This window comes from Mobula birostris, chromosome 9 (assembly GCF_030028105.1).
Source record: "Mobula birostris isolate sMobBir1 chromosome 9, sMobBir1.hap1, whole genome shotgun sequence".
Classification (NCBI taxonomy): Eukaryota; Metazoa; Chordata; class Chondrichthyes; order Myliobatiformes; family Myliobatidae; genus Mobula; species Mobula birostris.
The window spans coordinates 130,995,530-131,022,395 of record NC_092378.1 but is presented as its reverse complement, the minus strand read 5'-3'; the positions used below and the strand labels follow the sequence as shown (position 1 = coordinate 131,022,395).

Sequence of the window (26,866 nt, the reverse complement as noted above, 5' to 3'; positions counted from 1 at the left end):
AATCCTTTCCAGTCCTGAAGAAGTGTCTCGGCCCGAAACGTCGACTATTTTTACATTTCCGTAGATGCTGCCTGACCTGTTAAGGTCCTCCAGCATTTTGTGAGTTGGATTTCCCGCATCTGCAGATTTTCTCGTATTTATGATGTTTTTTACCCCCCCCCCCAAGTGTTTGCTCGATCATTTATTTTTACAGTTTGTCAGATCATTTTAAGTAAACAGATCTGGTAAAAATCACAGTCCAATCTGGCCATCTGCCCTTGTTCTTTCCAGTCCGGATGAAGGGTCTCGACGTAAAACGTGGAATATTCATTTCCCGTCACCGAGTTGCCTGACTCGCTGGGTTCCTTAAGCTCCTTTGTGTCGTGCTCCATCTGCTTTGTCTTGTGTCTCTGCCCTGGGCTCTCTTTGCAATTTATTGCAATAGCGTAACTAGCTCAATGTAGATAGTTGGCGAGCATATTCATATGAATTCGGGAATTAGGGGTGCAGAACGATTATTTGGATATTATACTAATTACAATCTTAAATAATAGCATTAGCTATTAAGTCTATACAAATATTGGTATGTTATTCAACCAAAATACTGGAAGTGGCCCGTCGAGCGAAACAACTCTTAACATTTCAGGTCGAAAACTTCTGAGAGGAATTTCCACAGATTTTAAAGGCAGCCAATATTACAATGTGCAGCAAAAACGATATGTACAGTTAATGCATTTTCTCTACAGCGTAAATTATTAGACACGGTTAAAAAAACATTCTCAAAACCATTACCATATTTTTGCAAAGAAATGCGTGATGTACCACATTAGTCTGTTGTCAAAGTACTTTAGTCATCTCTTGCGTTAGTAATGGAGGAATCGGTATATTTCCACAGGAGGAAACTTAGCTATAAAACTAAGGAAGAGAGACTTCCACACGTAGCGAACTTCTGAACTAGCACTGCAGTACACGAACAGTAGGGAGAGCTGGGGTGCTGCCGTACATCGTGGGATTTAGCATTTGTCACCGACGCCTTCCCTGCCCATTAGTACGTCTGAGAGGGGAGGTGCCTACAATTCCCATAAAGCAATGCAGCTGGAGCGACGTAGCTGACTGGTGGCGGCGGGGCAGGGGACTACAGAGCTGCAAGATGCCGCTTCTTCTCAACGACCAACCCATAAGCTTACCTTCGTCCACTAGGGAGTTCATTGAGCGTTATTCCAAGTTAAAGGTGAGTGAGTGCTTTCCGTCTAGGTGCCGTGCGCTTTGGCTCACTTACCTGCCCGTTTAGCTGAGCGGGGAAGAAGGCGAGAGAGCCGGCAACTGAAGGGAGAAGCTCTCAGTCGGCGGCTTGGGCGAATGCACTCGCTGTGTTCTTGCTCTTTAATGGCAACGTTTAACCTTTAGCCTCACAAAATGAAACATCTTCCTGTTACTTATTTTTTTGTCAGCTTGTTTGTGTACAAACTAGCTGATTTACCCATTTCGAAAGGAAACACTTTTCCCGGTTAGCTTTTTTTCCCCGAGTGCTTTGGGGTGCCTTGTGTTAATAACAATGCTTTAAGGAAGTGCAAGATCGGACCCGAGGACCTGGAGGATGTTGCTGCTGACCGTACTACGTGTCGATAGCCGTGTAGGAGATGGAAAGAACAACCAGAAGACAGCAGAAGAGAGCCAGGAGAAATGCAGCCATGGTTGCCACCGCTACTACATATACATGTCCCACCTGCAATAGAGCTTGTGGGTCCAGGATAGGACTGTACAGTCATCAAAGATCTCGCCGTCAAAGAAGTGGACGTTGTCATCGGATTTCGATGGACAACCGAAGAGAGAGAGAGTGTGTTAATAAGCGACATCCACATCGTATTGCCCTATTTTCTTGTGGCATTAGAAAGAGAAGCTTTGGCTCAATGAGTTTATGCTGACTGGAGGCAACTCCATTAGTCCTATTCGTCACTTACTTTCCCGTAACTTGTTCTTTCTTACCTGCCTATTTTGATTCTCTTTCTTCCCCCTTCTCCCCAACCACCTTACAATATGGATAATTTACAGGGATATTATGACCTGAACTATTAAGAAAGAAAGGGGGAATTGGGGGTAGGAGAATCTGAGTTCTGAAAATGGGAGATACAAGACTGGAATGGCTGGGTATCTGAAATTGTTCAATTTGATGGGGACATCTAATGGCGATTCAGAAGATGTTTCTTGAGCTTGTTCAAAGGTTAATTGGAACAGAATAAAAGACCAAAGTTAGTGGGACTAGAGTGTTGAGAGGTGGTTACCAGAAGTTCAAAGACATTCTTGCTGACCCAGTGGTGATGTACAATATCAACCCTTTGCTTTACATTGAATGGGTACTTTGGACCTTGGGTGAAGGGAAAGGAAGGACAAGAAAGGTATATAGAACATAGAATAGTACAGCAGATTACAGGCCATTTGGCCCACAATGTTGTGCTGACCCTCAAACCCTGTCTCCTTTATAACCCCCCACCTTAAATTCCTCTGTATACCTGTCTAGTAGTCTCTTAAACTTCACTAGTGTATCAGCCTCCATCACTGACTCAGGCAGTGCATTCCACGCACCAACCACTCTCTGATTAAAAAAACCTTCCTCTAATATTCCCCTTGAACTTCCCACCCCTTACCTTAAAGCCATGTCCTCTTGTATTGAGCAGTGGTGTCCTGGGGAAGAGGCACTGGCTATCCACTCTATCTATTCCTCTTATTATTTTGTACACCTCTATCATATCTCCTCTCATCCTCCTCCTCTCCAAAGAGTAAAGCCCTACCTCCCTTAATCTCTGATCATAATGCATACACTCTAAACCAGGCAGCATCCTGGTAAATCTCCTCTGTACCCTTTCCAATGCTTCCACATCCTTCCTATATAGTGAGGCGACCAGAACTGGACACAGTACTCCAATTGTGGCCTAACCAGAGTTTTATAGAGCTGCATCATTACATTGCGACTCTTAAACTCTATCCTTCGACTTATGAAAGCTAACACCCCATAAGCTTTCTTAACTACCCTATCCACCTGTGAGGCAACTTTCAGGGATCTGTGGACATGTACCCCCAGATCCCTCTGCTCCTCCACACTACCAAGTATCCTGCCATTTACTTTGTACTCTGCCTTGGAGTTTGTCCTTCCAAAGGTATGTTTTAGCTCTTTGGACATCACTGATTGGGTTTTATTGTACTTGGCTGTGATATACTGTTTCATAAATCAGAATTTGGAAATTGCTGATTCTAACAGTGGTGTGAAGGTTTTTTCTAAATGGTTCGTAATTCTGAATGTTTGCTATTAACACATGTTTTGCTGTTTTTGTAATATTTTCAGTTATCTTAAACATGTGACTATTTCAGTGGGCAGCACTAGACTGTAAGCAAGATTGAAAATGCTGACCATTCCTTTCTTGGCACTTGCAGTTTTGATAACCATCAGCAACTTGGAACAGAACAGGCATTGAACCTCAGAGGTCCGGGCAATCACGCATTGAACTTGGTGTGTTTATTCCAAATTGTCTAAAGCTGTGACAACTTTTATCGATGGACACTGTTCTGACTGGTTACATCACAGCCTGATATGGAAACAACAATGACCAAGAAAGGAAGGGCCTACAGAAATAGTGGGTGCAGCCCAGTCCATCACAGGAAACGCCTTCCCCGCCATTGAGCACATCTACAAGGAGCCCTGCCACAGTGAAGCTACTGTTCTTGCTGCTGCCATTAGGAAGGAGGTGCAGGATCCTCAGGTTCAAAGTTCACAGTAAATTTATGATCAAAGATTCATTTTCTTTTGGGCATACTCAGTAAATCCATAATAGATTAATAAACATAATTGAATCGATGAAAGACTGCACCAACAGTGTGCAAAAGACAGCAAACTCTGCAAATGCTAAAAGGAAGAAAGAAACTGTTCTTGAACCTGGTGGTGAGTTAGACCATAAGACAAAGGAGCAGAAGTCAGCTATTCGGCCCATCGAGTCTGCTGCACCATTTTATCATGAGCTGATCCATTCTCCCATTTAGTCCCACTCCCCCGCCTTCTCACCATAACCTTCGATGCCCTGGCTACTCAGATACCTATCAGTTTCTGCCTTAAATACACCCAATGAATTGACCTCCACTGCCACTCGTGGCAACAAATTCCATAGATTCACCACCCTCTGGCTAAAAAAATTTGTTCGCATCTCTGTTCTGAACGGGCACCCTTCAATCCTTAAGTCATGCCCTCTCGTACTAGACTCCCCCATCATGGGAAACAACTTTGCCACATCCACTCTGTCCATGCCTTTCAACATTCGAAATGTTTCTGAGGTCTCCCCTCATTCCTCTAAACTCCAAGGAATACGGTCCAAGAGCGGACAAACGTTGCTCATATGTCAGCCCTCTCATTCCCGGAATCATTCTAGTGAATCTTCTCTGTACCTTCTCCAATGTTAGCACATCCTTTCTTAAATAAGGAGACCAAAACTGCCCACAGTAGTCCAAGTGAGGTCTCACCAGTGCCTTATAGAGTCTCAACATCACATTCCTGCTCCTATACTCTATTCCTCTAGAAATGAATGCCAACATTGCATTTGACTTCTTCACCACCGACTCAACCTGGAGGTTAACCTTAAGGGTATCCTGTACGAGGACTCCCAAGTCTTGTGGCATCTCAGAACTTTGAATTCTCTCCCCATTTAAATAATAGTCTGCCTGTTTATTTCTTCTGCCAAAGTGCATAACCATACACTTTACAACATTGTATTTCATTTGCCACTTCTTTGCCCATTCTTCCAATCTATCCAAGTCTCTCTGCAGACTCTCCATTTCCTCAGCACTACCGACCCCTCCACCTATCTTTGTATCGTCAGCAAACTTAGCCACAAAGCCATCTATTCCATAATCCAAATCGTTGATGTACAATGTAAAAAGAAGCGGCCCCAACACGGACCCCTGTGGAACACCACTGGTAACTGGCAGCCAATCAGAATAGGATCCCTTTATTCCCACTCTGTTTCCTGCCAAACTATCCACGTATGTAACTTTCCCGTAATTCCATGGGCTTTTATCTTGTTAAGTAGCCTCGTTTGGCACCTTGTCAAAGGCCTTCTGAAAATGTCCTCAGGAGTCCTGAGGCTCCTGTGCCACATTCCTGATGGCAGCAACAAGAAGAGTGCATGACTGGGTAGTCGGGGTCCCTGATGATAAATGCTACTTTTCTGCGACAACGCTTCTTGTAGGTGTACTCAGTGGTGGGGAGGGCTTTGATGTGATGGACTGGGCCATATCCACTACTTCCTGTAGGATCAGGAACAGTTATTATTTTTAAACCAGCATGGATCACTCACCTGAACTAATCCCACAACCTCTCGACTCACTTTCAAGGACTCTACAACTTTTGGTTCTTGGTATTATTTATTTATATTATTATTACTATTTTTATATTTGCACAGATTGTCTCTTGCAAGTTGTTTGTTTGTCAGTCTTTGTGTGTAGTTCTTCATTGATTCTATTGCATTTCTTAATCTTGGTGTAGTATGTGGTGACATATACATTGATATTAACTTTACTTTGAACTTTGATATCTAGTGGGATAATTACATATGGAACTTGCATTATGGCAGATTTCTGATATCAGGAATAAGAGGTTCAGTCATGATTACCAAGCATAGCATGCATCCTTAGTGTGAGCTCCTCTCTGAACAAGCATGACTTTGAATAAACTCTGCTCTGTGTTGAGAGCAATCTAAATACTAACAGACTTTAAAGGGTCAAAATCTTATTATCTCAAGATGTTGTATTTATCCACTTTTCTGGTATTAATTTGGTTAAATCATTATTAAAGAAAGTGGATCAATAGGTTAGTGAAATATTTCATTGCTGATTGGAAAAGAACATTCATACCTTGAAACTACCCTATAATCTGGTCATTAAGGGCTTTCCTGCCCTAACTGTGGAGTGAATTTTATAAAGTTGTGGCAGACTTACAAACTAGACCAGCAAAATTGCAGGAAAATACTTTTACTGAATTATAATAATGTATTAAATAAAACTCGCTCTGCTTGCTGGAGGGGGTGGAGGGTAGGTATCAGGTTGAATTACATTTTATGACTTATTTTAGAACATTTAAATCTTGCCATTGCATCATAGCTTTGGCGTGTGTTACCTTAGTAACTTCTGAGTTTTAATTTCATTACATATCGCTTGGTGCACCACCGTTCATTACTCCAGGCAAGGGTGTAATTGTTCAGTTTGTGGAGTCTACTGTAGAGTTTGGGGTTTAGGACTGGTTGAGAGGTAGATCCGAGATCCCGGGAAAAGCTGAGACGGAAACCAGAGACCCCAACAACAGCAATAGCTCAGATAGTTTAACCAATTGTGGTGGAACCTGCAGTTTCCACAGTATTGCAATTAAAGTAAGAGTTGTTGTAATTTATGAAGAAATGGACATCTTGACAAGAAGTGCAGTTATTTTGTGCAACTTAAGGTAAATTTATGTTTCAAAAAAATCTGATGCTTTTATCTTGTGCAGGAAGGTGCAGAAACTTTGAAATCAAAACCAGCTGTCAAGGTGGACTCTAAAGGTCTTCTATATATTCAGCAAAGGGAATTTGCAGCAACAACTCCTCAGGATGGTAAGCATCAACATTTCACTTTCTAAAGATGGTTACAAGAATCTACTTGACCATCCGCATTCTCTTATTGCTGCGAATTACTTTAAGAATCAGATCTAATAGATTTAAGTTTTTTTTTAACCATCCCAAGCATATGACTCCTTACTAGCTAAGCAATGCTATCTCGGAACAATTGCTCTTTAAGCTTGCTATACAATTAATTCGGCTAATAGTCACATCCATCACTATGTTTATTCACTCTTATTCTCCTTTTCGGTTCACTTCACAATGTCAGGTTCCGTCGGGAAAGATTTGTAATTTTTGTTTGAAGAGTAAAGAACAATCCTGGTTTCATATGGTCCACAACTTCAGAATTGTCCGACAGACCATCACACTGGTGATATAGATGTGTGTGTATATTAGTATTCTATGGCCCAAGTTTTTGCAGCAGAGACTGATCTCCAAACATCTTGGAACTTCTTTGCTCTTGTCCCTAAACCTTTGCTCTGTCAATACTGGTGCTGGTGTAAAGTGGCTTTCTGATGTGAATCGTATACACACATGGACATCTTCCACTTCTCAAAATAAAGTTTAAGACCTGGAAATTCATTACTATTCTAGGGCTGCTAAATCTTCTTCCTAATGACTTCCCATTCGTGCATGCTTTTTTTTTTAAACATTAGAATATTTTTTTAGTTACCGGTATGTAATTGTGTTGCTCTGCAGTCCGAGTGCATCATTTTAATGTAGCATTGTGTCAGGTGCGGAACAATGGACTTTGAGCAGTGGAGATCTTTGTTCTGTTGTGTATAAAAGCTAAGTTCTAACCCACTGTCCCAAAATGTTTAAGAAAAGAAATAGAAACTCCTAGCTGCTTAGGAGGGCCAATTAAGAGCTGCTTAAAAGTATTCTTATTCTCTAGTATGAAGCAAAGGTTTTGACATGTTATTGTAATTTATAATTCTATTATGTACTGCTGCTGCAAAACAACAAATTTCTTGACATATGCCAGTGATACTAAACCTGATTCTGATATTTTGACCACAGGCTCTGTATCTATACTTGGAACAGAAGATGCAACTACTTGCCATATGGTGACTCTGCGGCACACAGGTAACGAGGGAAGTTGTACAGGAGTTTAAATGAGCTATGTGAACATACAGCATTGTGCCTGTTTGGGTTGTCCAGAGGTATCGAGAAGGCAGTGTATGGGGTTGAGTGGGATCTGGGATCAGCCCTGATGGAATGGTGGAGCAGACTCAATGGGCTGAATGGCCTAATTCTGCTCCTGTGTCTTATGGTCGTGGTCTGAATCGGTGGTCACTGAACACTGCAACGACCATAGAATTGACTTGAATGGCACAAAACTACTGTGCTGCACCAGTGGTTTTTGGAACTGCCTGGTAAAGGAAGCCAGTGAAAATAAAACTAGAGGAAAAGAATTTTGATAAAGACGAAGGTCTCACTCTAAGTAAGAACTGGAATTCGATTGTCAACAATGTGGGAGAGCAGAAACCTGTTCTTTCTGAATAGGAGGTGGACCCATTGGATACATGAAGAGGAATTTAATTATCTGTCGGGTAATTTATGGAGTTTTCTATTGCTGCGGGCTGTGGAGGCTGAATCATGGGATGTATTTGAGACTGAGATGGTTAGGTTTTTGGATTAATGGGAAGCTGAGGGTGACTGGTGTGTTAAAGTTGATGAGTTATCTGGTCTATTTCTTTCTTACTTATGTTTTTTTTAGGGTGTGGAGCTACAGCTTTGGGACACTGTGATGGAATGGATACAGCAGTGTGTGTGTCCAAAATGCTAAATGCTGTCAAGTCCTTGTCAGATGGATTCAGCCATGGGAGGTATGGTCTCAGTACATGAAAAATGAAAATAATGGCAAATTTTATATTTTTATTTACAGGATCTCAAAACAGTAAGTACAGGTTGACCTTCACTAATCCGGCACTATTGGGACCTGAGGAGTGCTGGATTAGTGAAATCATTCTGATATCATTCTGGGAAAACATTGTATCATTTCTTAATGCATGCATTACTAAATGACAATAAAAGAGGACTGTGTGTCCTCATAATCTAAAAAAATGCCGAATTACAGAAGGATCACATTAAGCATAATGAGTGCCGGATTATCAAAGGAACTGGATTACAGGTAGTTAGATTAGTGAAGGTCGACCTGTAATTGTTAATTGAAGAGCAAAAACAAAACCTGCAGATGCTGAAAATCTGAAATTAAAACAAGTGCTGGGGTCGTTCAGCAGAGTAGATGGCATCCACTAGGAGAGAAATAATTCCGGGTCAATGACATTTCCACAGCAATAAGTGTGACGTGTAGGCTTGGGGAGGGAGAAAAGTATAAATGTGGTTGGCTCCAGATGGGTTTTCATAATACCCAATTCTTGATCTATCCACTCACACCATATGGTTTTGGAGCAGGAGCGAATAGTCATGTTCAGAAATAGAAATGTTGCAATTTGGCATGAAGGTTAAGTCTGTGTCTCTGGTTGTAGCAGCTCCTGGTCTGCTAAATGTTCCTTTCCACTAATGATGAAAGGTGTCGGTCCAGAACATCAATTGTTTATTCCCCTCCATAGCTGACTACAATTCAGATTTAATTATTATTATTCAGATTTTCAGCACTTGCATTATTTTTCCTTTGACCTGTTGTTCTGGAGAGGTCTTGGTACATTTTGACAAGGGAAGGTGTAGGAATGCTTGGAACACCCTCAGTTAAAGACAGTGGCCACTCATCGCCAGGACTGGCAGGTATCCAAATGTTTTGCACATGTATTTATGTTTCTGTAATTATCTGTTATTCTGATATATTTCCCGGTTTTCTTCTTTCCTCTTTAGAATTTAGTCAGGGAATATGGTGTGATTTTAAAGGTCTGAAGGATTTTCAGGAGCTAGACTGAACAGCAAATTGTCTTATCTTTTGATATTAAAGAGTCAAAGTCGTTTAAGATTTTTATCCTTGCTTTATGTTTCACTGTTTTGTTTAAACTTGTCTTTGCAAATTTAGCATTAATTTGGTACTAAAATGCAAACATTTGACAGACTGCTTTTGGACAGTCACATAGCAATTAACATAAAGCTTTACGATCTTAGCTGTAAAATCAGGGTTCAGTTCCTGTGCTGTCTGTAAGAAGTTTGTACGTTCTGCCCTTGACTGAGTGAGTTTCTGGGGTGCCCTGGTTTCCTCCCATATGCCAAAGACGTATGGGTTAGGTTTAGTAAATTGAGAGCATACTATGTTGGTGCCAGAAGCATAGGAACATTTGCAGGCTGCCTCCTGCCTGAGCATTTCTGTTTTTAAACTTGTCATTGCAAATGCAGCAGTAATTCAGTGTAACACTAAATGTATACACTTCCCAGACTGCATTAGAGAACAGACTGTGTTAGTCAGTGACGTAAATGACACATTTCACTGTATGTTTTGATGTACATGCGACAAAAATAATCTTCCAATGGGTACAAAAATCAATGCATATACAAACAGTTGGGTAACGGGGTGTAGATATGGCTCTACCAAAGCAGGTATAAAGCGCTCCTTCCATTGGCTAGCCTGCAGGTCACCATTGGGCAAGGTGTACCACCTGCCTAGCCCCCCAGTAAGGTCATGTCAAGCCATGGGGGGTGTGGATGGTCGTGTGAGCAGCTGGTGCCATCACGAGCCCTGGTTATGTGACTGCTGATGCCAGGCAGACAATCCCTGAAGAGTACTGATCAAGGATAGGGTCACCCCTCTTGTAAAGACACTTCCCAGAAAGCAATGGCAAACTACTGTAGAAAAATTTGCCAAGAACAACCATGGCCACGGAAAAGCCATGATCGCCCATGTCATAGGACATAGCGCATAATGAACAAACAATACTAATGGCGTTCATTGGTGTGGGACATGCACATGCTATAGAAGTGCTTTACCCTTATTGTTAAGATAGTCTTGGGAAAATGTGTCAGATGATTTTGAAGGCCTTGTTTCTCCCTAAGGAAAGGAGACCACTGCCTTCTCTTTTGCCTGGCTGAACATTTTTTTTTTCTCACATTGAATCAATTCTCCGTTAATCCCTCTTGCTTCCTTCAAGTAACACCATATCCGTGGCAGCCCATAGAATTTTTCAATGTGAGATATGTGGAACAAACCTTATTTTGATTCCACATGTTGATTGTGGGGGGTGGTCTCCCCTATTTTTATGTTACATTGATATAACAATGTGGTAAATCTGTGGAATTTGTTGCCACGGATGGCTGTGGAGGCCAAGTCATTGGGTGCATTTAAGGCAGAGATAGATGGGTTCTTGATTAGCCAAGAAGGCAGGGGAGTGGGGATGACTGGGAGAATTGGATCAGCCCATGATTGAATGGTGGAGCAGACTCGATGGGCCGATTGGCCTACTTCTGCTCCTATATCTTATGGTCTTGTAATAGTGAATTCTGATTTCAAGTTGAAATTGAGTAATTTATGAACTTTGCTGTTAATTTCCAATTTTGTCATATGCAATGTCCAATATTTTTTCAACGTCTGTGTCTGTTTCAGGAGAGGAGTTGGCACAAGAACGTTGGCTGTGAGCCAGTGGGCTTGCACAATTATCTTGACTGCATTTTATCTAACCTTGTTTCCTGCAAGATCTATCTTCCATTCTCCCTTTTTCTCCACCTCCATCATATCTATTATTTTAAAAATGTCTTTTGACCCTGTATCTGCCTCCAAGATTCTCAAATATATTTACAATCCCACCCCCCCACTCTGCTCAGAACAATGAGGTTCTAAAAAATAAGAGGGAAAATCAGAAGACACTGGAAATACTAAATAAATTGGGCAGCATTGTGGAACAAGAAATAACTAATGTTTCAGGTCTGGAACTTTTATCAGGATATGATTCCTCTTTCATAATGGGCACAGAGTTTCTGTTTACTGATAATAAAGTTCCCCTTTTTCTCATCTTCCACCCCACTTGTTTCTTTGTTCAACATATTTCTTGAATCCTCAAGATGGTACCTCCTTCCCTTCACTATCAGCGTTCCAAAGGGACCACTCCCTCCAGGATGCCTTGGTTCATCTCCAGCTCCCTAGCTCGTGTCTTCCTCTCGTGCAGTGGCAGGGCTTGCCCTTTTACTTTCCATTTTCCTGCCACCTGGGGAGCCAAACATGCTTTCTAGGTAATGCGGTGACCTTATTTGTATTATTTGGAATGCAAAAAGAATAATTGCAGGTGCTGTAAATCTGAAATGAAAGCAGAAAATGTTGGAAGGACTGAGTGGGTCAGGCTGAGTTTGCTCTCCTTTCATTTCACCCTCATGGGAACTCATTGGTCTGGCATTCTCACTGTTTCACGTTTAAATGCTAGACTTAGTGATCCCTGTATGCCTTTGCCAGGTCCTGTCTTACGATATTGAAGGTGGCTCCATCCCTATCTCCCACCCTCCTGCCGCTTCCCAATCCACAAGCTTAATTTCCAGACCATTCTTGGCCCTTTTCCATAACAACCCTGAAACTTGCAGAGTTATGATCACTGTATCTGAAATGCACCCCACTCACTCAGCTGCATTTCCTAAAATTGTGTCTAGTACTGCAACTTTCTCTAGTTGGATTGGCCAGAAAAAAAATGCTCGTGGATGTATTTGAAAAATACCACAACCCAGCCCCCAAGCCTGCACATCAAAGTTTTAGTTGATATTTGGGAAGTTGCAATCATCTACTTGAACTTAAAATTTTTGTATCCCTGAATTATTTACATGTTCTCTTGTCTCCTGACTGTTGAGAGGGCCCATAGTGAAGCCCCAGCAAAATGATTGCCTCCTTCAGATTCCTGTTCCACCCATATGATTTCATTTGAAGAGCCTTCTAAGACATCCTCCCTTGGAACTTGATCATACAGTAATGCCACATCCTCTTTTACACATGCCATTGTCACCTGTGAAAATTCTATATCCTGGAATGTTGAATTACTAGCCCATCATCTTGGCTTGACAGCAATGTATTCCTGTGAGTTGATTGGAACTCTTGCATTTATCTGCCTCAACAGCCAGAGCCTTTATTATAACAAATGTAATCTAGTCTTGCATTTCTCCCATTTAGCTTATTCCACCCCTGTTTGCTTCACCTAATGATTGACTTGGTTTTCTTTCAACATTTCACTGTATCACACCCTGTTCTATAGTCTGTGCTCCATTCCTTTGTCTAATTGGTATAATCCTTTCCCAATCACGTGAACAAACCTTCCTACAGCTCTGGTACAATTTGTTCAGTTTACACAAGCCCAACCTTCCACGAGCAGTCTTATTGACGCAGAAATTGAAAGCCTCCATCCGTCACTAATCCTTCAGCCACTCATTCACTGTTTCTCCCAATCTTTTTCTCAATGTATAGTCTTGTTTTACACTTCCAGCATTACATCTCCCCCTTCCTTTCTGATAATTTAAAGTTAATTAATCTCCTTTTGATCTAAACCAGCAAAACTTCTCTTTTGTTCTCCCTGTATGTTTTCTGTGACTTGTCTTCTTTCTAACTTTTCACAGCTCTGAGGATGGTCTTTTAACTTGAAACACTAAACATTTCTCCATGGATGCACCCTGGCCAACTGAGCATTTTTCTATTTTTTTTAGATTATCAGAGGCTGCCAAGTTTTAGATTGCTGTTGAGGGGATTGCAACTAGAGTAGTAGGATGGATTGTTTGGGGTCTCCCAGATGCCACCAGGACTAGCCAACATTCCCAAACGTGTATTCTGAGATAAAAACTTCCCAGTTTCCTCTTCTCCTCTTGTGCTTTTGTCTAGGAACTGGTATGACTGGGGGAAAAACTGTAAAACTTCCATTAATCCACTAATTTCTAAATTAGTTAAGTATTTCCTTCCAGAAGTTCTCATTGAAATGGTGTAATTTTGTGTTTTTAGATATGAAGTTCACCTTGTAGGAGGTTTCATGGATGAAGGGTACCTATCTCAGAAGCTCACCCTAGAACTGCTTGGTAGGTATTAATCTGTTAGTTTACTACTGGAATTTTAGTTTCACATGCACATATGTACAATGCTAGAACATCTGTGGTGGAAAATGAGAAAGGACAACCAATACATGATCAAAATTGTTGTTTTAAAAATGCTGATAGTTTAGTATCTTTTGTCTTTGGTCTTGTATTTGTTATGTTTGTTTCAAATGGACCACCATTACTAAGAAAGTAAATTTTCCAGGAGGGGTGTGTATAATGTGAGTGATTTTTAAATTCTCTCCATTTCGTAATCTCTGAGATGCATTCCTCCAGTTCTAGTCTCTTGTACAGTCCCAATTTCCTAGTTCAGTTTGTCACTATCTTCTGACTGACCTCAAACTTCTGGAATTCTCCATTCCTTGAGCAGCTTCTGTAAATACTTTCTTGATCAAGCTTTTTGCATTCAAAAGCAACTTTGAATTTATTTTTGAATGTAGATGTTGTTGTATGATGTTTCTTTTGTTAATGGTGTTATATAACAATTTGTACTGGTACAACAAGATCTTGTTATTTTGTTCACTGTGTCTACTTTCAATGAGTCAGCTGGATGAGATTTCTTGTTTCCCTTGAGGACGAGATGCAGCTAATTGTTAAACAGTTTACTAAATTCAAATGAAGAACAGTGCAAGATCCATTGTTTTCAAGGGGTGATCAGTTCTGCAGTTGGTGGATATATTATGTTTATTTTACTTGATTCAGAAGATTTGCTAGAATCCCAGTGTAGGGAGCATATGACTGGCAGGGTTGGACTCATTAATGATTGGAGGGCACGGGGTGCTTTTGCTGCAAGGTGTTGGAGGAGCTTCAATACAATAAGAATTTTGAAGTCGAGGTTTTGGGCCAATGAAGGCCAATAAACAGTTGATGGCTTAATGGGAAGTTCAGATACATGCAGTAGTGTTCTTGTACGGGGTTTCTTCTTTGTATGTTAAATTTAAAATGGCTTCTTTGTTATGTTAATCTTTTAAACTGCTGTGTATGTGGGTTAAAATGGCTTCTATGTTATGTTAGATGCTGAGAAAGTCTCTAGCCAGACATTTGCTTGGGTTAGTACAGACAGCAGGGTGCTATTAGCTAGTGGGTGTTCATGTTATCATTTCTTGGGGTGATAATGCTGTCTCATATGACTGTGGACGGGGTTTTTGGCGGGGCGTTGGACGAGAGACGGGGAGGATGACGGACGTGCGGGAAGGCACCAATCGATCACTCCGGGTGATCCCGAACCGCGAGTCGACGGGGTCCGGGTGGTTCCGAAGAACTTTCTGAGCTCCAACTTGTGCACGAAGACCTTGAACTTTGATAAGTCTGGCACCTTTTTCCATTACTTCCTTTTCTGTATCGAACTGATATTAATTTCATAGACTGAGTAATATCTATAAAGTGTACTTGGTACAACGTACTGTGTGTGCTGGCTGATGATTGATGTTTGGGACCGATTTGTGTGGCAGTGGTACAGCAACCGACCAAGCGGGGAGCGTCCAGGCGGGCGCCGGGCGGGATTTCCTCTAGACATATACGAGCCAATATAGCGGAGCTTTACAGTTTTAATAAACAAGAGTTTACTGAGGGTGCGAAATTTGTTGTGGAATATGAATCTGGCAAATGTATAAGTCTCTCATTGCCCACATTAATCACTTTGCCTTTCTGAACTCTTATTTCTTTTGGCTCTCCTCAATAACTCTTTTATTTTCCTCTTATTCATAATATTTTATATGCTATGACATTTATGGTTCAAAAATATCTCATGACAATGAATGGCTTGAAAGTACATTTGCATAAACCACTTTTCTACCACTCATTTTTCCTTGTTACAATAAACAAGTTGTCCCACCTCCCATTCTGGGTTAAACTTTAACTTGAATTGATACTGTAGTTTAGATAAAAGCAGAATGTTTTCACTATTCAATTTTGGAGTGTCTGTCCTTGACTAAATAGAGGGAGATAGTTAATTTGTGTCTTGCTATGTGAGTAAAGATTGCTTTCTGGTTTAAGAAACTTGGAATGGGCTTTCCACTAACATTGATTCAGAAGTTGTATCTGCATCAATATCCTTTGGGGTATTACCATTTGAGCTTTTGGAAGTTTCAGCAACACAAGATAACGTGATTACTGGTGGTTTCTTTATCATTAGGAAGCGCATTAATATCTCCTGTGGCTTTGTATTTTGCTTGTATATCATTGAAGATCTGCAAATTAATTTAATCCTACCTATGGTGAGCAGTAAGGAACTAATGAAGCAATTTGAAGTCTGTTCAAGTTATCGATGCCTGAGAGTTGTGCCAATATAGTTCTGTGAGGGGAAGGACAGGAAAACAGACGAGAATGTTCTGATAGAAACATCCTGTGACATTGTGGAATTTATAGACAGTTTGGTAAACTGTAGAGATGCAAACCTGGATGTCACAGAAATGGTGATTAAAATCTTTATGGAATGGTGCCAACAGGAATTTGAAGTTTAAAAATGTACATGCATATAAAGGAGCTGACTTTTATAATAATAGTAATTGATATCTGAGAGATAGAAAAATGTATAAAAAGAAGCTTTGCAGATAACTGACAGCAATACCTTTGGAGACATTGCAGAAGACCCGAGTCAACTTGCTGCACTTAACAGGTAGACAGAGTCGTAAAAAGAGCTGTTTGGCATATCTGCCTTTGTAAATCAAAGTATTGAGAACAGGAGTTGGGATGTTATGTTGAAGTTGTATAAGATGTTGATGAGGCCTAATTTGGAGTATTATGTGCAGTTCTTGTCACCTACCTATAGGGAAGATGTCAATAAAATTGAAAGTGCTAAGGAAAATTTACAAGGATGTTGCCAGGTCTTGAGTACCTGAGTTACAGGGAAAGGTTGAATAGGTTAGGACTTTGCCAGAAAATAACGAGGGGAGATTTGATAGAGGTATACAAAAAATGAGGGGTATAAATGGACTAGATGGGTTGAAAGGCCTGTTTTTGTGCTGTAGTTCTCTTTGACTCCATGACTCCAATCAGGCCAGGTTCTTCTACGGCAGGTATTATCTGAATTCAAGTGGCAGCTTAGGGAATTGTTTGTAACTAATGAGATGATCGCGATTTGGGTAAAGTCTTTGTGCATGGTATTTTATCATGTGCGAAATATTGCACTGGTGCTAATACTTGAGGGGAGCCGCCAGCGAACAGGGATGAGGAAGCAGAAATGGCATGCCTTTGAGGTGGTTATAAAGTGATTGAATGAAAGAAGGTGGGAATTATTGGAGCAAATGGAAGTAACTGGTACATAAAATAGGAAGGAATTTGATCAACACACATCAAAGTTGCTGGTGAACGCAGCAGGCCAGGCAGCATCTCTAGGAAGAGGTACAGTCGATGTTTCAGGCCGAGACCCTTCGTCAGGACTAACTGAAGGAAGAGTGAGTAAGGGATTTGAAAGTGGGAAGGGGAGGGGGAGATCCAAAATTATAGGAGAAGACAGGAGGGGGAGGGATGGAGCCAAGAGCTGGCAGGTGATTGGTAAAAAGGATATGAGAGGATCATGGGACAGGAGGTCCGGGAAGAAAGACAAGGTGGGGGGGGACCAGAGGATGGGCAAGGGGTATATTCAGAGGGACAGAGAGAGAAAAAGAGTGAGAGAAAGAATGTGTGTATAAAAATAAATAAGACGGGGTACGATGGGGGAGGTGGGGCATTAGCGGAAGTTAGAGAAATCGATGTTCATGCCATCAGGTTGGAGGCTACCCAGACGGAATATAAGATGTTGTTCCTCCAACCTGAGTGTAGCTTCATCTTTACAGTAGAGGAGGCCGTGGATAGACATGTCAGAATGGGAATGGGATGTGGAATGGTATGGGTAGCCTCCAACCTGATGGCATGAACATCGACTTCTCTAACTTCCGCTAATGCCCCACCTCCCCCTTGTACCCCGTCTGTTATTTATTTTTATACACACATTCTTTCTCTCACTCTCCTTTTTCTCCCCCTGTCCCTCTGAATATACCCCTTGCCCATTCTCTGGTTCCCCCCTTCCTTGTCTTTCTTCCCAGACCTCCTGTCCCATGATCCTCTCATATCCCTTTTGCCAATCACCTGTCCAGCTCTTGGCTCCATCCCTCCCCCTCCTGTCTTCTCCTATCATTTCGGAGCTCCCCCTCCCCTTCCCACTTTCAAATCTCTTACTCTTCCTTCAGTTAGTCCTGACGAAGGGTCTCTGCCTGAAACGTCGACTGTACCTCTTCCTAGAGATGCTGCCTGGCCTGCTGCGTTCACCAGCAACTTTGATGTGTGTTGCTTGAATTTCCAGCATCTGCAGAATTCCTGTTGTTTAAGGAATTTGATGCTCAGTGAGAAAAGAATATAGTCCCGTGGTAAAGAAATAAAATTACATGGAAAGGAGTAAGACCAGTTTTGCAAGTTGTAAAACTTATTGATGTTTGACCTTTGTTGTTATACCTGTTAAATTTTTATGTTCTGTCTGATCAGTTGCTCCATTTTCCTCCCATATACCAATGACGTACTGATATGTTAACTAGCTAATATAAACACAAGAGATTCTGGAAATCCAGAGCAGTACACACATTGCTGGAGGAACTCAGCAGGTTGGTGGGTATCCTTATCCCTTGTGTCGTTGGGTAGTAGTAGAATCTGGGTAAATTAATGGACACGAGGGAGATGTTCTCATTTGATCCTGACCTCCAGATGCTGCTTATTTGGGGGGTTTGAATGCTCTCCCAATCATAATGTGCTCTGATCTTTCTCTCATACATGCTGACATGTTAATCAGCTACTGTAAATTGTACTCTGGTGTAGGTAAATGGCAAAGAAACCAAAAATGGGAATAAGATGACTTGCAAGAGGGGGGAAAATGGCAGGAGTTACCAACTTGGAGTTCCCAAACCCTTTGGTTAATGGTAGGGGTCCGTGGTGTAAAAAAAAAGGTTGGGAACTCCTGGATGGGATTGCTATGGTGGGGACCAGCATTCACCCTATGGGCTGAATGGTTCCATTTTGTGGCAAAAGTTAGCTCCTGGTCTGTAAGATTCAGCTATGCCAGAGAAAATCTTGTTCTAAAACTAATGAACAGACTTTCCATTTAAAAAAAAATTAAAAAAAAGTCACTGTGCTATGCAACACAGTCTGGTAACTATTTTGTCAGAATTTATTAATTATGCTGGCCAAGTACTTTTAAGAATTATATATCCTAAGCTTTTAGAAAATGCGCATCAGTGTCAGTAGCAAGTCTAATCTTGTAAACTCTCTAGAATTATTGATAGAAATGCCTATTCTATACCCAGCTGATGTTTGTCTTATCACTAATTTGACAGTGAAGTTTGGCACCTGGTTATCCTGACTTGTATCAAAATCTGTTAGCAGTAAATCGGGTATCTGCAAACCAAAAAGTCAGCATTTTGTTTAATGTCATATACCTTGTATCCGTTTGCAGAAGCTTTGAACAGTCAGTCAGAGAAGATTCATTTAGAAACCTACTGTGTAACAGGTAAAAGTTGTTTTCCTTAAGTTATTTGCATTAAGGATGGGGGAATTAGAATTTGACCGTTTTATGTGGATTCCTTTTAAACAAAATTGCCTAAGCAATGTTTTTTATATTTTCTACATTTAATGTCAACAGAAACCCACTGACTTTTGCAGAAAGGTACTCTGCCTCCCACATGTTAATCAAACTGCATTGTCATGTTTTGAAACCCCTTTAGGCTCTGCAGGATCATTGAATTCCATTACTAGCTCTAGCTTACTGCATCTCAACTGTTTCGAGTCTATTTGTGCTGGAGCAGAGATACAATTTTTTTCTTTCCTTTGCCACATGCTAGTTCTTGCCCTTCATGAATAATTGAGCCTCATCACCATTTCATGATAGCTGATCCATTTCCCTCTTAATCCCATTCTTCTGCCTTCTCCCCATAACCTTTTACACCCTGACTAATCTCCGCCTTAAACGCACCCAGTGACCTGGCCTCCACAACCACCTGTGCCAACTAATTATGGCAGATTGCAACCAGTTGGACCTAGTAATGTGCAGCTTGTCAGCTCTACATTTGTAAATTGCCTATATTTTAGGGCACAGTATTTGCATTTGTTGTGAAGTTCATTCTTAATGCATGAAATGTACATTGTATGCAAATTGTTTCAATTTCTGATCCCTGTACCTCACTTCTAAACTAACTGAAGAGCAAGTGACAATGGCATAAAATAACCTTCTTGAAACATTTTCTTTTGTAGAGCTTAATGATGTGAAGCAGCAAAATACTCACTGGCCTGTGATATATGGAATAGGTGAATATTTTGTTGCATTTTTCTGTTTTACCATAATTTCATGTTTACAATTTGAAATATCCAAATCACTCCTGCATCCGGAGTACTTATTTTTGTCAATCCACTGGACCAGCCAATTTCTGCTGTGAAATGGTTCTGAGTCACGGAAGCCCTTATCCAAGTGAATGTTCTCTCAACTCCATCCTGAATATTGCCAGGTTGTTTGTCCATAGCAGGCAAAACCTATTTGCTTTGCATTTGAATAAATATAATCAAATATTGGTTTGGAAGTGTTCCAAGTTGATCATCTTTTATTCCTATAATACAGAATACAAACCACAATTTTGAGAATATTCACATGGCCGGACAGCCTCGTTAAAGGGAAGTACAATGGATTCTGGTTAATTGGGACATATTGGGACCAGGACATTTAGGCCCAATTAAGTGGCTGCTCCAATTAGCCAAAGTTTCATGAAAAGTTAAAAAGGTATTTTTTTAAAAAAAGACAAAGTACCATTTAACTGAGTAACAGTTGTGTATTTAAATGAATTACAGTATAAATTAGAACATTACCAAAACTACAGTGCTATAAAACTGTTAGTTCCTAATGTTTTTCAGCAGCAGAGTTCACTGAATGCTGATGTGTTCTTTTGACTGTAAATGAACAAAATCAATGCAGATAGAGGATTGCCTTCAAACAGTACTTTTGACAATTGCATTTTCCAAATCTTCATTTTAGTAACATTCAAGATGATTGTCAATATCTTAATTCTTTGTAATTCCTAGCTTAAAGTAGTGAAATCATTTCATTTTCACTTCCAGCCATTTCTGGCATCTCAAGGCCGTATCTGGCATCTCTGCAGCTGAAACAGCAGAGAGCAAAACAGTTTGGAATTATCTGTTTATTACTTATTATCTGTGACAAAAATCTTTGTTTCTGGACACACACTCACAGTCTTAAACTGTTCCCTCTAGGTATGATGTAGTGTCTAACGGCTAATGACATGCACGTGACTGATGTTGGTTAGAAAAATGTTTGTCTGAATTAAGCAGATGGCCCAATTAACTGGAATCCAATATTTGATCTGTTGTTTTTTCACTTGATCAAAGCAATTGGTGAAAATCTAACTTGGAGTAATTCACAGTCCAACGTGGCAATGAGCTATTTATATTGTTGGTTCCACAAATATCATACAAGTATGTAAAGTGACTGATTATGGGCTCTTTAGATTAGGGGAAGGGGGAAAACAAAAGTTTTTAAAGTATCCATTCAGAATGTGTTTTAAATACTCAAGTCTGGCATAAGCCTTATGCCCCATCAGGCGGTTTCTGTGGCGTGAAGCAACTGAGAGTATGAGACTCCTCTTCTCTCCCCCTCACCCCCAATAGGACGCCCATCTATCATGAGGTTAACCCCCAGCATTTTTGCCAGTATCCATTCTCAGTTGGGTAGACCAGAGCATTGTGTGGTTAAGTGCCTTGCTGAAGGACACACACGCTGCCTCAGCCAAGGCTCGAACCCAGGACCTTCAGATCGCCAGTCCAATGCCCTAACCACTTGGCCACGCGCCACACATGCAGAATGTCTATCAGTATGAAATGCTGTCTTGCTGTATTAATTGCCTAGGGCTGCTTAAATTAATGAAATTAATTGTTACTGTATATTTAATTATTCATCAGCTGTAGATGTGAAAACTGGTGATATCTTTCAAGCAACCTTCCCAGAGAGGGGTCCAGATGAGGATATTCGTTCTGCTCGGACTTTTCTGGCAGGTCCGGTAAGCTTCAAAGTTGCCTCAAAAGCTGTCATTTTCATGTTACTTTAAACCACAGAGCTGATGTGGCAATGTAGAAATGACCTTGTGTTTGTTTCATCCTTGCAGATGATGTCAATTTATGATTCAAAAGTGGAAGAATTGCAGATTGAACCATATGAGTGGAAGCCATTTCCACATGCCAAATTCTGGTTGCAGCAGCCTGATCATGTGCTGTTAGAGGTAAAGTAAGTTACTCATCAGAAAGTAGTAAATTGTATCAAGTATTTCTTTTTATCTCTAATCACTTAATTTTGAATATTTCTTTAAGTATTTTTCAACATCCCCGCTGGTTGAACCACCACACTTCATAAAGCACTGGAAGAATGTTTTAAAATTCCTAAGCGCTGTTCCAGAAGAGGCACCATTTCCAAACAGCAAGCCCAGGAACTACAAAAAAACTGCAGATGGTGTTTGGCGGAGGCTCCATTATGCTAGCTGAAGTTTGTACCATTTACCCCTAAATGTTGTTATTCCTTCTAATCATTAAAAGTGTTGAACTTGAAGGCTTGACCATTCAAACTGATATTTCCATTCAATTAACATGTTAGGCTGTAGGAATTTCGTCAATGACAATATCACAAAACACTCTGCTGCGGTTCTTTGAAGTTGTGACAGATTGGAAGAGGGTCCGTGTGAAAATACTGCAATCATTTTATTGATGCCATCTATAATAAGTTTGATTTTGTGAGGTATAGCCTTTTGAATTATTCCTGAACTCTTACCCCCCTCCCCCCATCAGTCTTCTTAAACACCTAAATTATTTGAACCTTTCCACAGAATATTGTGGTGACAGAAATCTTCACATTCAATGTGCAGAGGGACAGAATAGCAGATATCAATACCTTTAAAACCATAAACACTGCATTTTTCCCCAAATAAACCTCAATTTCATTCAAATAATTTAATTGATTTTTGTGAACTAAAAATCCAAACACCAATATTTGCTTGAAGCTTAAATTACATTCAAGCATAGGCTTTATTTTTAAATTAAGATGTACAGAGAGAATATACAGTTAAAGGACAAAAATTACCCATGTGCAAAATTAACAGCAATAGTTTTAATTTTTAAAATAATTACAATTTAACCTATTCATAAGGAAATTAGCATACTTCATTCTACTGCAATGTAGGAAGGAAAGTATCAGTTTCTTAGCACTTTACAGAAAACAGAACAATTGCACTTAAGATTCACCCCACTTCCCTGCCTCCACTAGAGTTAAAATCAAACTTCCAATGGGGAAACATGAAATTCCTAGTCATGTCACAGTCATGTGCAAATCCTAATTAAAGGCATTTAACAGTAGTGTCATACTGTATTATATGGCACAGTTCACTTAGAATCCATTTTTCCCAATTTGAGGTCTTACTGCTAAAAAAAAAAGGGTGTTTTTAGTTGTTTTATCTAAGACTTTCTTCCTCCACACCTTCATCAGCTTCTGTTGGTACAGAGCTTGGGTGAACCACTGGTATGTTGATACCACTTGTATCAGTTTTTTCTGGGTCACAGTCTGAAGGAAGGTCCAAGTTAACATTCAGCTGAGCAGAAGATTCAGAGGCTTTGTGAACATCATTTTCAAAGTCAAGTCTGGTTTCTTCATGCTTGACTTTGGATTCCCCCACTTCCTCTGTGTGACTCACTGAAGAAGTTTCACTGATCATATCTGAAGCAGAAGTCTTGGATGACCTTCGAAACATTTTCTGTCCTAAAGGCACAAGTTACATAACATGTCTGTCATTGATACTAGTAACTTAATCAGTTTAAAGATTTGAATAGGTATTGACTAATAACAATACATCAACTTTTGAGCAATTGCAGTTCCTCTCCCCCCCCCCCCCCCAATTTCTATATTTTTGTTTTATGTTGGCTTCATTGTTCCAATGATTTTACTTTCAGAATCACACATTTTTCAAGTCATCATAGTGGGGTATTGAGAAAAGTCTTCAATAAGCAATAATGACACCTCAGGTAAACCTCATCGGCTACGATACTGCCACTGTGCAAAGCTGAAGAATCACACTTATTTAAGATGAAGAAATGATCCGTAGAGCTAACAAACTCATTAAGAATATGAAAACCAAAAACACACCTGGTAATTTATGTTTAGTGTGAACAACTGTGGGTGTTGCAGGTGGGGTTCCTTGAGAAGTCTGGGCTTTTGTTGCAAGCACATTCTCTGTTGACTCCAGTAAACCTGCAAAACCAAGAAAAAGAAAAAAATGTTACTATACAAGTTCAAAGATAACTTTCTAGCTAGATTATTAAAAATTGGATATCCATTTATTGAGGTGAAATGCACCAATCAGCAGTGGTTAACACTTCTTAAAAAACTGATGATGCTTTAGAAGGGAAAATGAACTAAAATGTCAAACAGCAGAAATTGTAAAACCTGAGGTTTTACAAATAGCATGGAAAATTAACAAACACCACACTGATTTTACAACATTTCAATCAAACTTGTGCTCAACTACAAGTAAGAATGATTTTTAGCATTTAAATAGAGATTTACTAAAAAATACTTATTTTAGCATATGATGCATATTCAGCAATATATATATGTACTCATTTAACATTTTAATCTGTACTGAGGATTCTGTCCTGTTATTAAAATAAAGTGCCATCTTGTACCGATGAAAAAATGCTCTGTTGTATTTGCCTCATGTTGAAATAATGCTTAAAGATGGATGGCATCAATTTGCTAGGGGAGATCCCCTACACCAGTCAGATTGCAAAATGGTGGAACTGATGGTTGGATTGCACTTTATCTTAAATTGGTACAGTTGGTGGAAACTAGTACTGTAACATACACTGAAGTTCAACTTCAGGAACTTCACCTGATTAATCTTCCACTTCCCTTCCAAATGTAACAACAAACCAAATGCAGGGGTGGAGAAAAATTAGCCAGAGCCCCTACAATTAATTCTCTTGGTTAACTCTGGAATAGAATCTCCTTATTTGATGGCAAGGATGGCACCCACCAATACTGAGTATAAAACACAGGCAAAATGGAATCTATTGTCTCCCAAGCACATGACGACCACCACCATTTAGATTGACAAGGACATCACATCTGCAAGTTATACTCCACCACATTATCTGTACTTGGAAATATAACCATCATCATCACCCAGTCAAAATCCCTGAACTTCCTCAGAAGTAAAATTATATTGGATCAGAACCATTATTCACTTTAAATGAACTTGCTTAGAACCATTGTTAAAATATTTAATTCATTGAGAGAAAGTTTTGAATGAATTATGAAACCTAAAACCTAGAGTATAATTAAGAAAAAACATTAACAACTGATATCTCACCTCCTGCAAGATTAAATGATCTTCCTTTAATTGAGCTCTGTATTGGAGACAGCCAATTCAGCACTGAGCCAACTACAGGAATCTGTCGCAGAACTCCCTTCAAAAAGGTAGAAAATGACAATAAATAAGCAAATATAAATAGTTATATTCTTGCCTTTATTTAAAATTGGCCTGTGCTATTAAACTTGAAGCTGATGGATGATACTGTTATCACCAGCTACAAGCTGTAAATTAATTTGCAATTATTAAGTCTCTTGGTATATTTGAAATGTCAGCTCACATTAAAATCAAATTACTGGTATTAAAACAAAACATTTTACATTAAAATAAAAAACCATGCTCATTCTTCTCAGACTGACATATGAGAATTTGCCTGTAGAATTACTTTTGCTCCCTAAGGGCAAATATTCTAACAAAATTCAGCTGAAATAATTTCAAATAACAATTATTTTTAATAACATCCTTCAAAGCTCACTGAATGTCAATTCCCACTGTGGATATGCCTAGCAATTCTCAAACATTTTCACACATTCCAAAGCAGCATAAATGAGATGATGCATTGGTTAACATTAAGACATGACATGATATCAAGACAACAACCTCTGCCTCAAAGTCAGCAGAACAAATGAGGGGATCACTGACATAAGGAAGCAAGATGGAGTACACACCCCAATCTCTATTAATTGTTCTAAGGTGCAGATAGTTGTGAGCTTCATGTTCCTAGGTGTAAATATCATCAATTTATTCCAGCTCAGTCAGCCATGTAGGTGCTATGGCTAAAAAAGCACACTGCTACTTCACTTCCACAGAAGGCTAAGGAAATTTGGCCTGATAATAATGTCCTCACTAATATTGTAGAGATGCATCAAAGAAAGCATTCTTTCTGGATCCATCACAGCTTGGCATGGCAACTGTTCTGCCCAAGATCATGAGAACTTGCAGAAAGTTGTGAACACAGGCAAGTCCAGCAAAAAAAAAAAACTCCCCTCCACTGACTCTTGTCCACACTTCCTGCTGCCTTGGGAAATCAGCCAACATAACTAAAGACTCCTCACATCCTGCTTGCTCTCTTCTCCCATCTTCCATCGGGCAGTAGATCCAAAAGCCTGAGAGCACACACCAGCAGCAGAGTCAAGGACAGCTTTCCTCTGGCTGTTATACCAACACACACCAGCAGGGTCAAGACAGCTTTCTTCTGGCTGTTATACGAACACACACCAGCAGAGTCAAAGACAGCTTTCCTCTGGCTGTTATAAAACTCATATGATAAAGATCTGCCAATCTTGATCTCTCATTCTACTTCGTAATTTTTGCTATTTTTTTAAAACATGCACAAACTTTGTTACGGAAGTTGGAGTGATATAATGAGTACTAGTTGGGACCAGTAAAAATAAGCTATAGTGACACCTGAATTATGTTGTCTGCTCCTCCGGCACTGGAAGAGAGCAGCAATAATTTGCACAATTCTTATTTTCAAATTTGAAGACAGCCAAGAAACATGATTGGAAAGACCGTCAAAGTTTGAATTGTAATGTTCTACTTCTACACATAGCTCTAGCACTACATTTTATATTAATATAACTAGGTTGTGATTTTTTAAAGAGCTAATTTGAAGATTTTTAACTGAATGATACAACTATCAACATTTCATTGGGTAAAAATACACACTACTCATTAAAGGTGCAATCTACATTGTTACCAATTATGTTTAGAACCCAAAAAAAAATGCAGGAAAAACTCAGCAGTTTAGGAAATATCCATGGAAAAAGATATCACAATAATACTCTCCTTCCTTATAAATGGTGCCTAATCTACTATTTTGTGCAATATTTGCTTTAATTTCAGAATACCAGCATGTGCAGAATTTTGCTTTTGCATTCAAAAAAATAAAATCCAGTATACTGAAACATT

The 26,866-nt window shown here is 39.9% G+C and overlaps 2 protein-coding genes and 1 pseudogene across 5 annotated transcripts in view; 1 reads left to right on the top strand and 2 right to left on the bottom strand.

Moving 5' to 3' along the window:
* Positions 1 to 1,051: 1,051 nt before the first annotated feature.
* On the top strand, positions 1,052 to 24,281 carry ntan1 (N-terminal asparagine amidase). 2 transcript variants are annotated; one of them, XM_072268837.1, is made up of 10 exons: positions 1,054 to 1,210; positions 6,503 to 6,605; positions 7,632 to 7,697; positions 8,332 to 8,440; positions 13,489 to 13,562; positions 19,000 to 19,053; positions 19,794 to 19,847; positions 21,507 to 21,604; positions 21,710 to 21,823; positions 21,912 to 24,281. In XM_072268837.1, exons 1-10 carry the CDS (start codon positions 1,130 to 1,132, stop codon positions 22,080 to 22,082), a joined length of 924 nt encoding a protein of 307 aa, XP_072124938.1. In that variant the 5' UTR covers positions 1,054 to 1,129; the 3' UTR covers positions 22,083 to 24,281. The 2 variants fall into 2 exon arrangements, with proteins under 2 accessions (XP_072124939.1, XP_072124938.1); XM_072268838.1 differs by lacking the exon at positions 19,794 to 19,847 and having other exon boundaries at positions 1,052 to 1,210.
* The window catches only part of pdxdc1 (pyridoxal-dependent decarboxylase domain containing 1), a 74,026-nt gene continuing 69,754 nt past the window's right edge, over positions 22,595 to 26,866 (bottom strand). For all 3 annotated transcript variants that reach the window (XM_072268832.1, XM_072268829.1, XM_072268831.1), the window contains 3 exons: positions 24,956 to 25,052; positions 23,731 to 23,835; positions 22,595 to 23,346 (listed from right to left, as the gene is read on the bottom strand). In XM_072268832.1, coding sequence (XP_072124933.1) covers positions 23,042 to 23,346; positions 23,731 to 23,835; positions 24,956 to 25,052 — 507 coding nt within the window. In that variant the 3' untranslated portion in view covers positions 22,595 to 23,041. The remainder of the gene's footprint in view (positions 23,347 to 23,730; positions 23,836 to 24,955; positions 25,053 to 26,866) is intronic.
* On the bottom strand, positions 23,519 to 23,649 carry LOC140203508 (U4 spliceosomal RNA; annotated as a pseudogene).

Excerpts from the sequence above, each read along its gene's own strand:
- ntan1 (XM_072268837.1), top strand. The coding sequence starts at position 1,130 with ATGCCGCTTCTTCTCAACGACCAACCCATAAGCTTACCTTCGTCCACT. Across the intron at positions 6,606-7,631 it reads AGCAACAACTCCTCAGGATG|GCTCTGTATCTATACTTGGA; the intron begins GTAAGCATCAAC and ends TTTTGACCACAG. Across the intron at positions 21,605-21,709 it reads GGACTTTTCTGGCAGGTCCG|ATGATGTCAATTTATGATTC; the intron begins GTAAGCTTCAAA and ends TCATCCTTGCAG.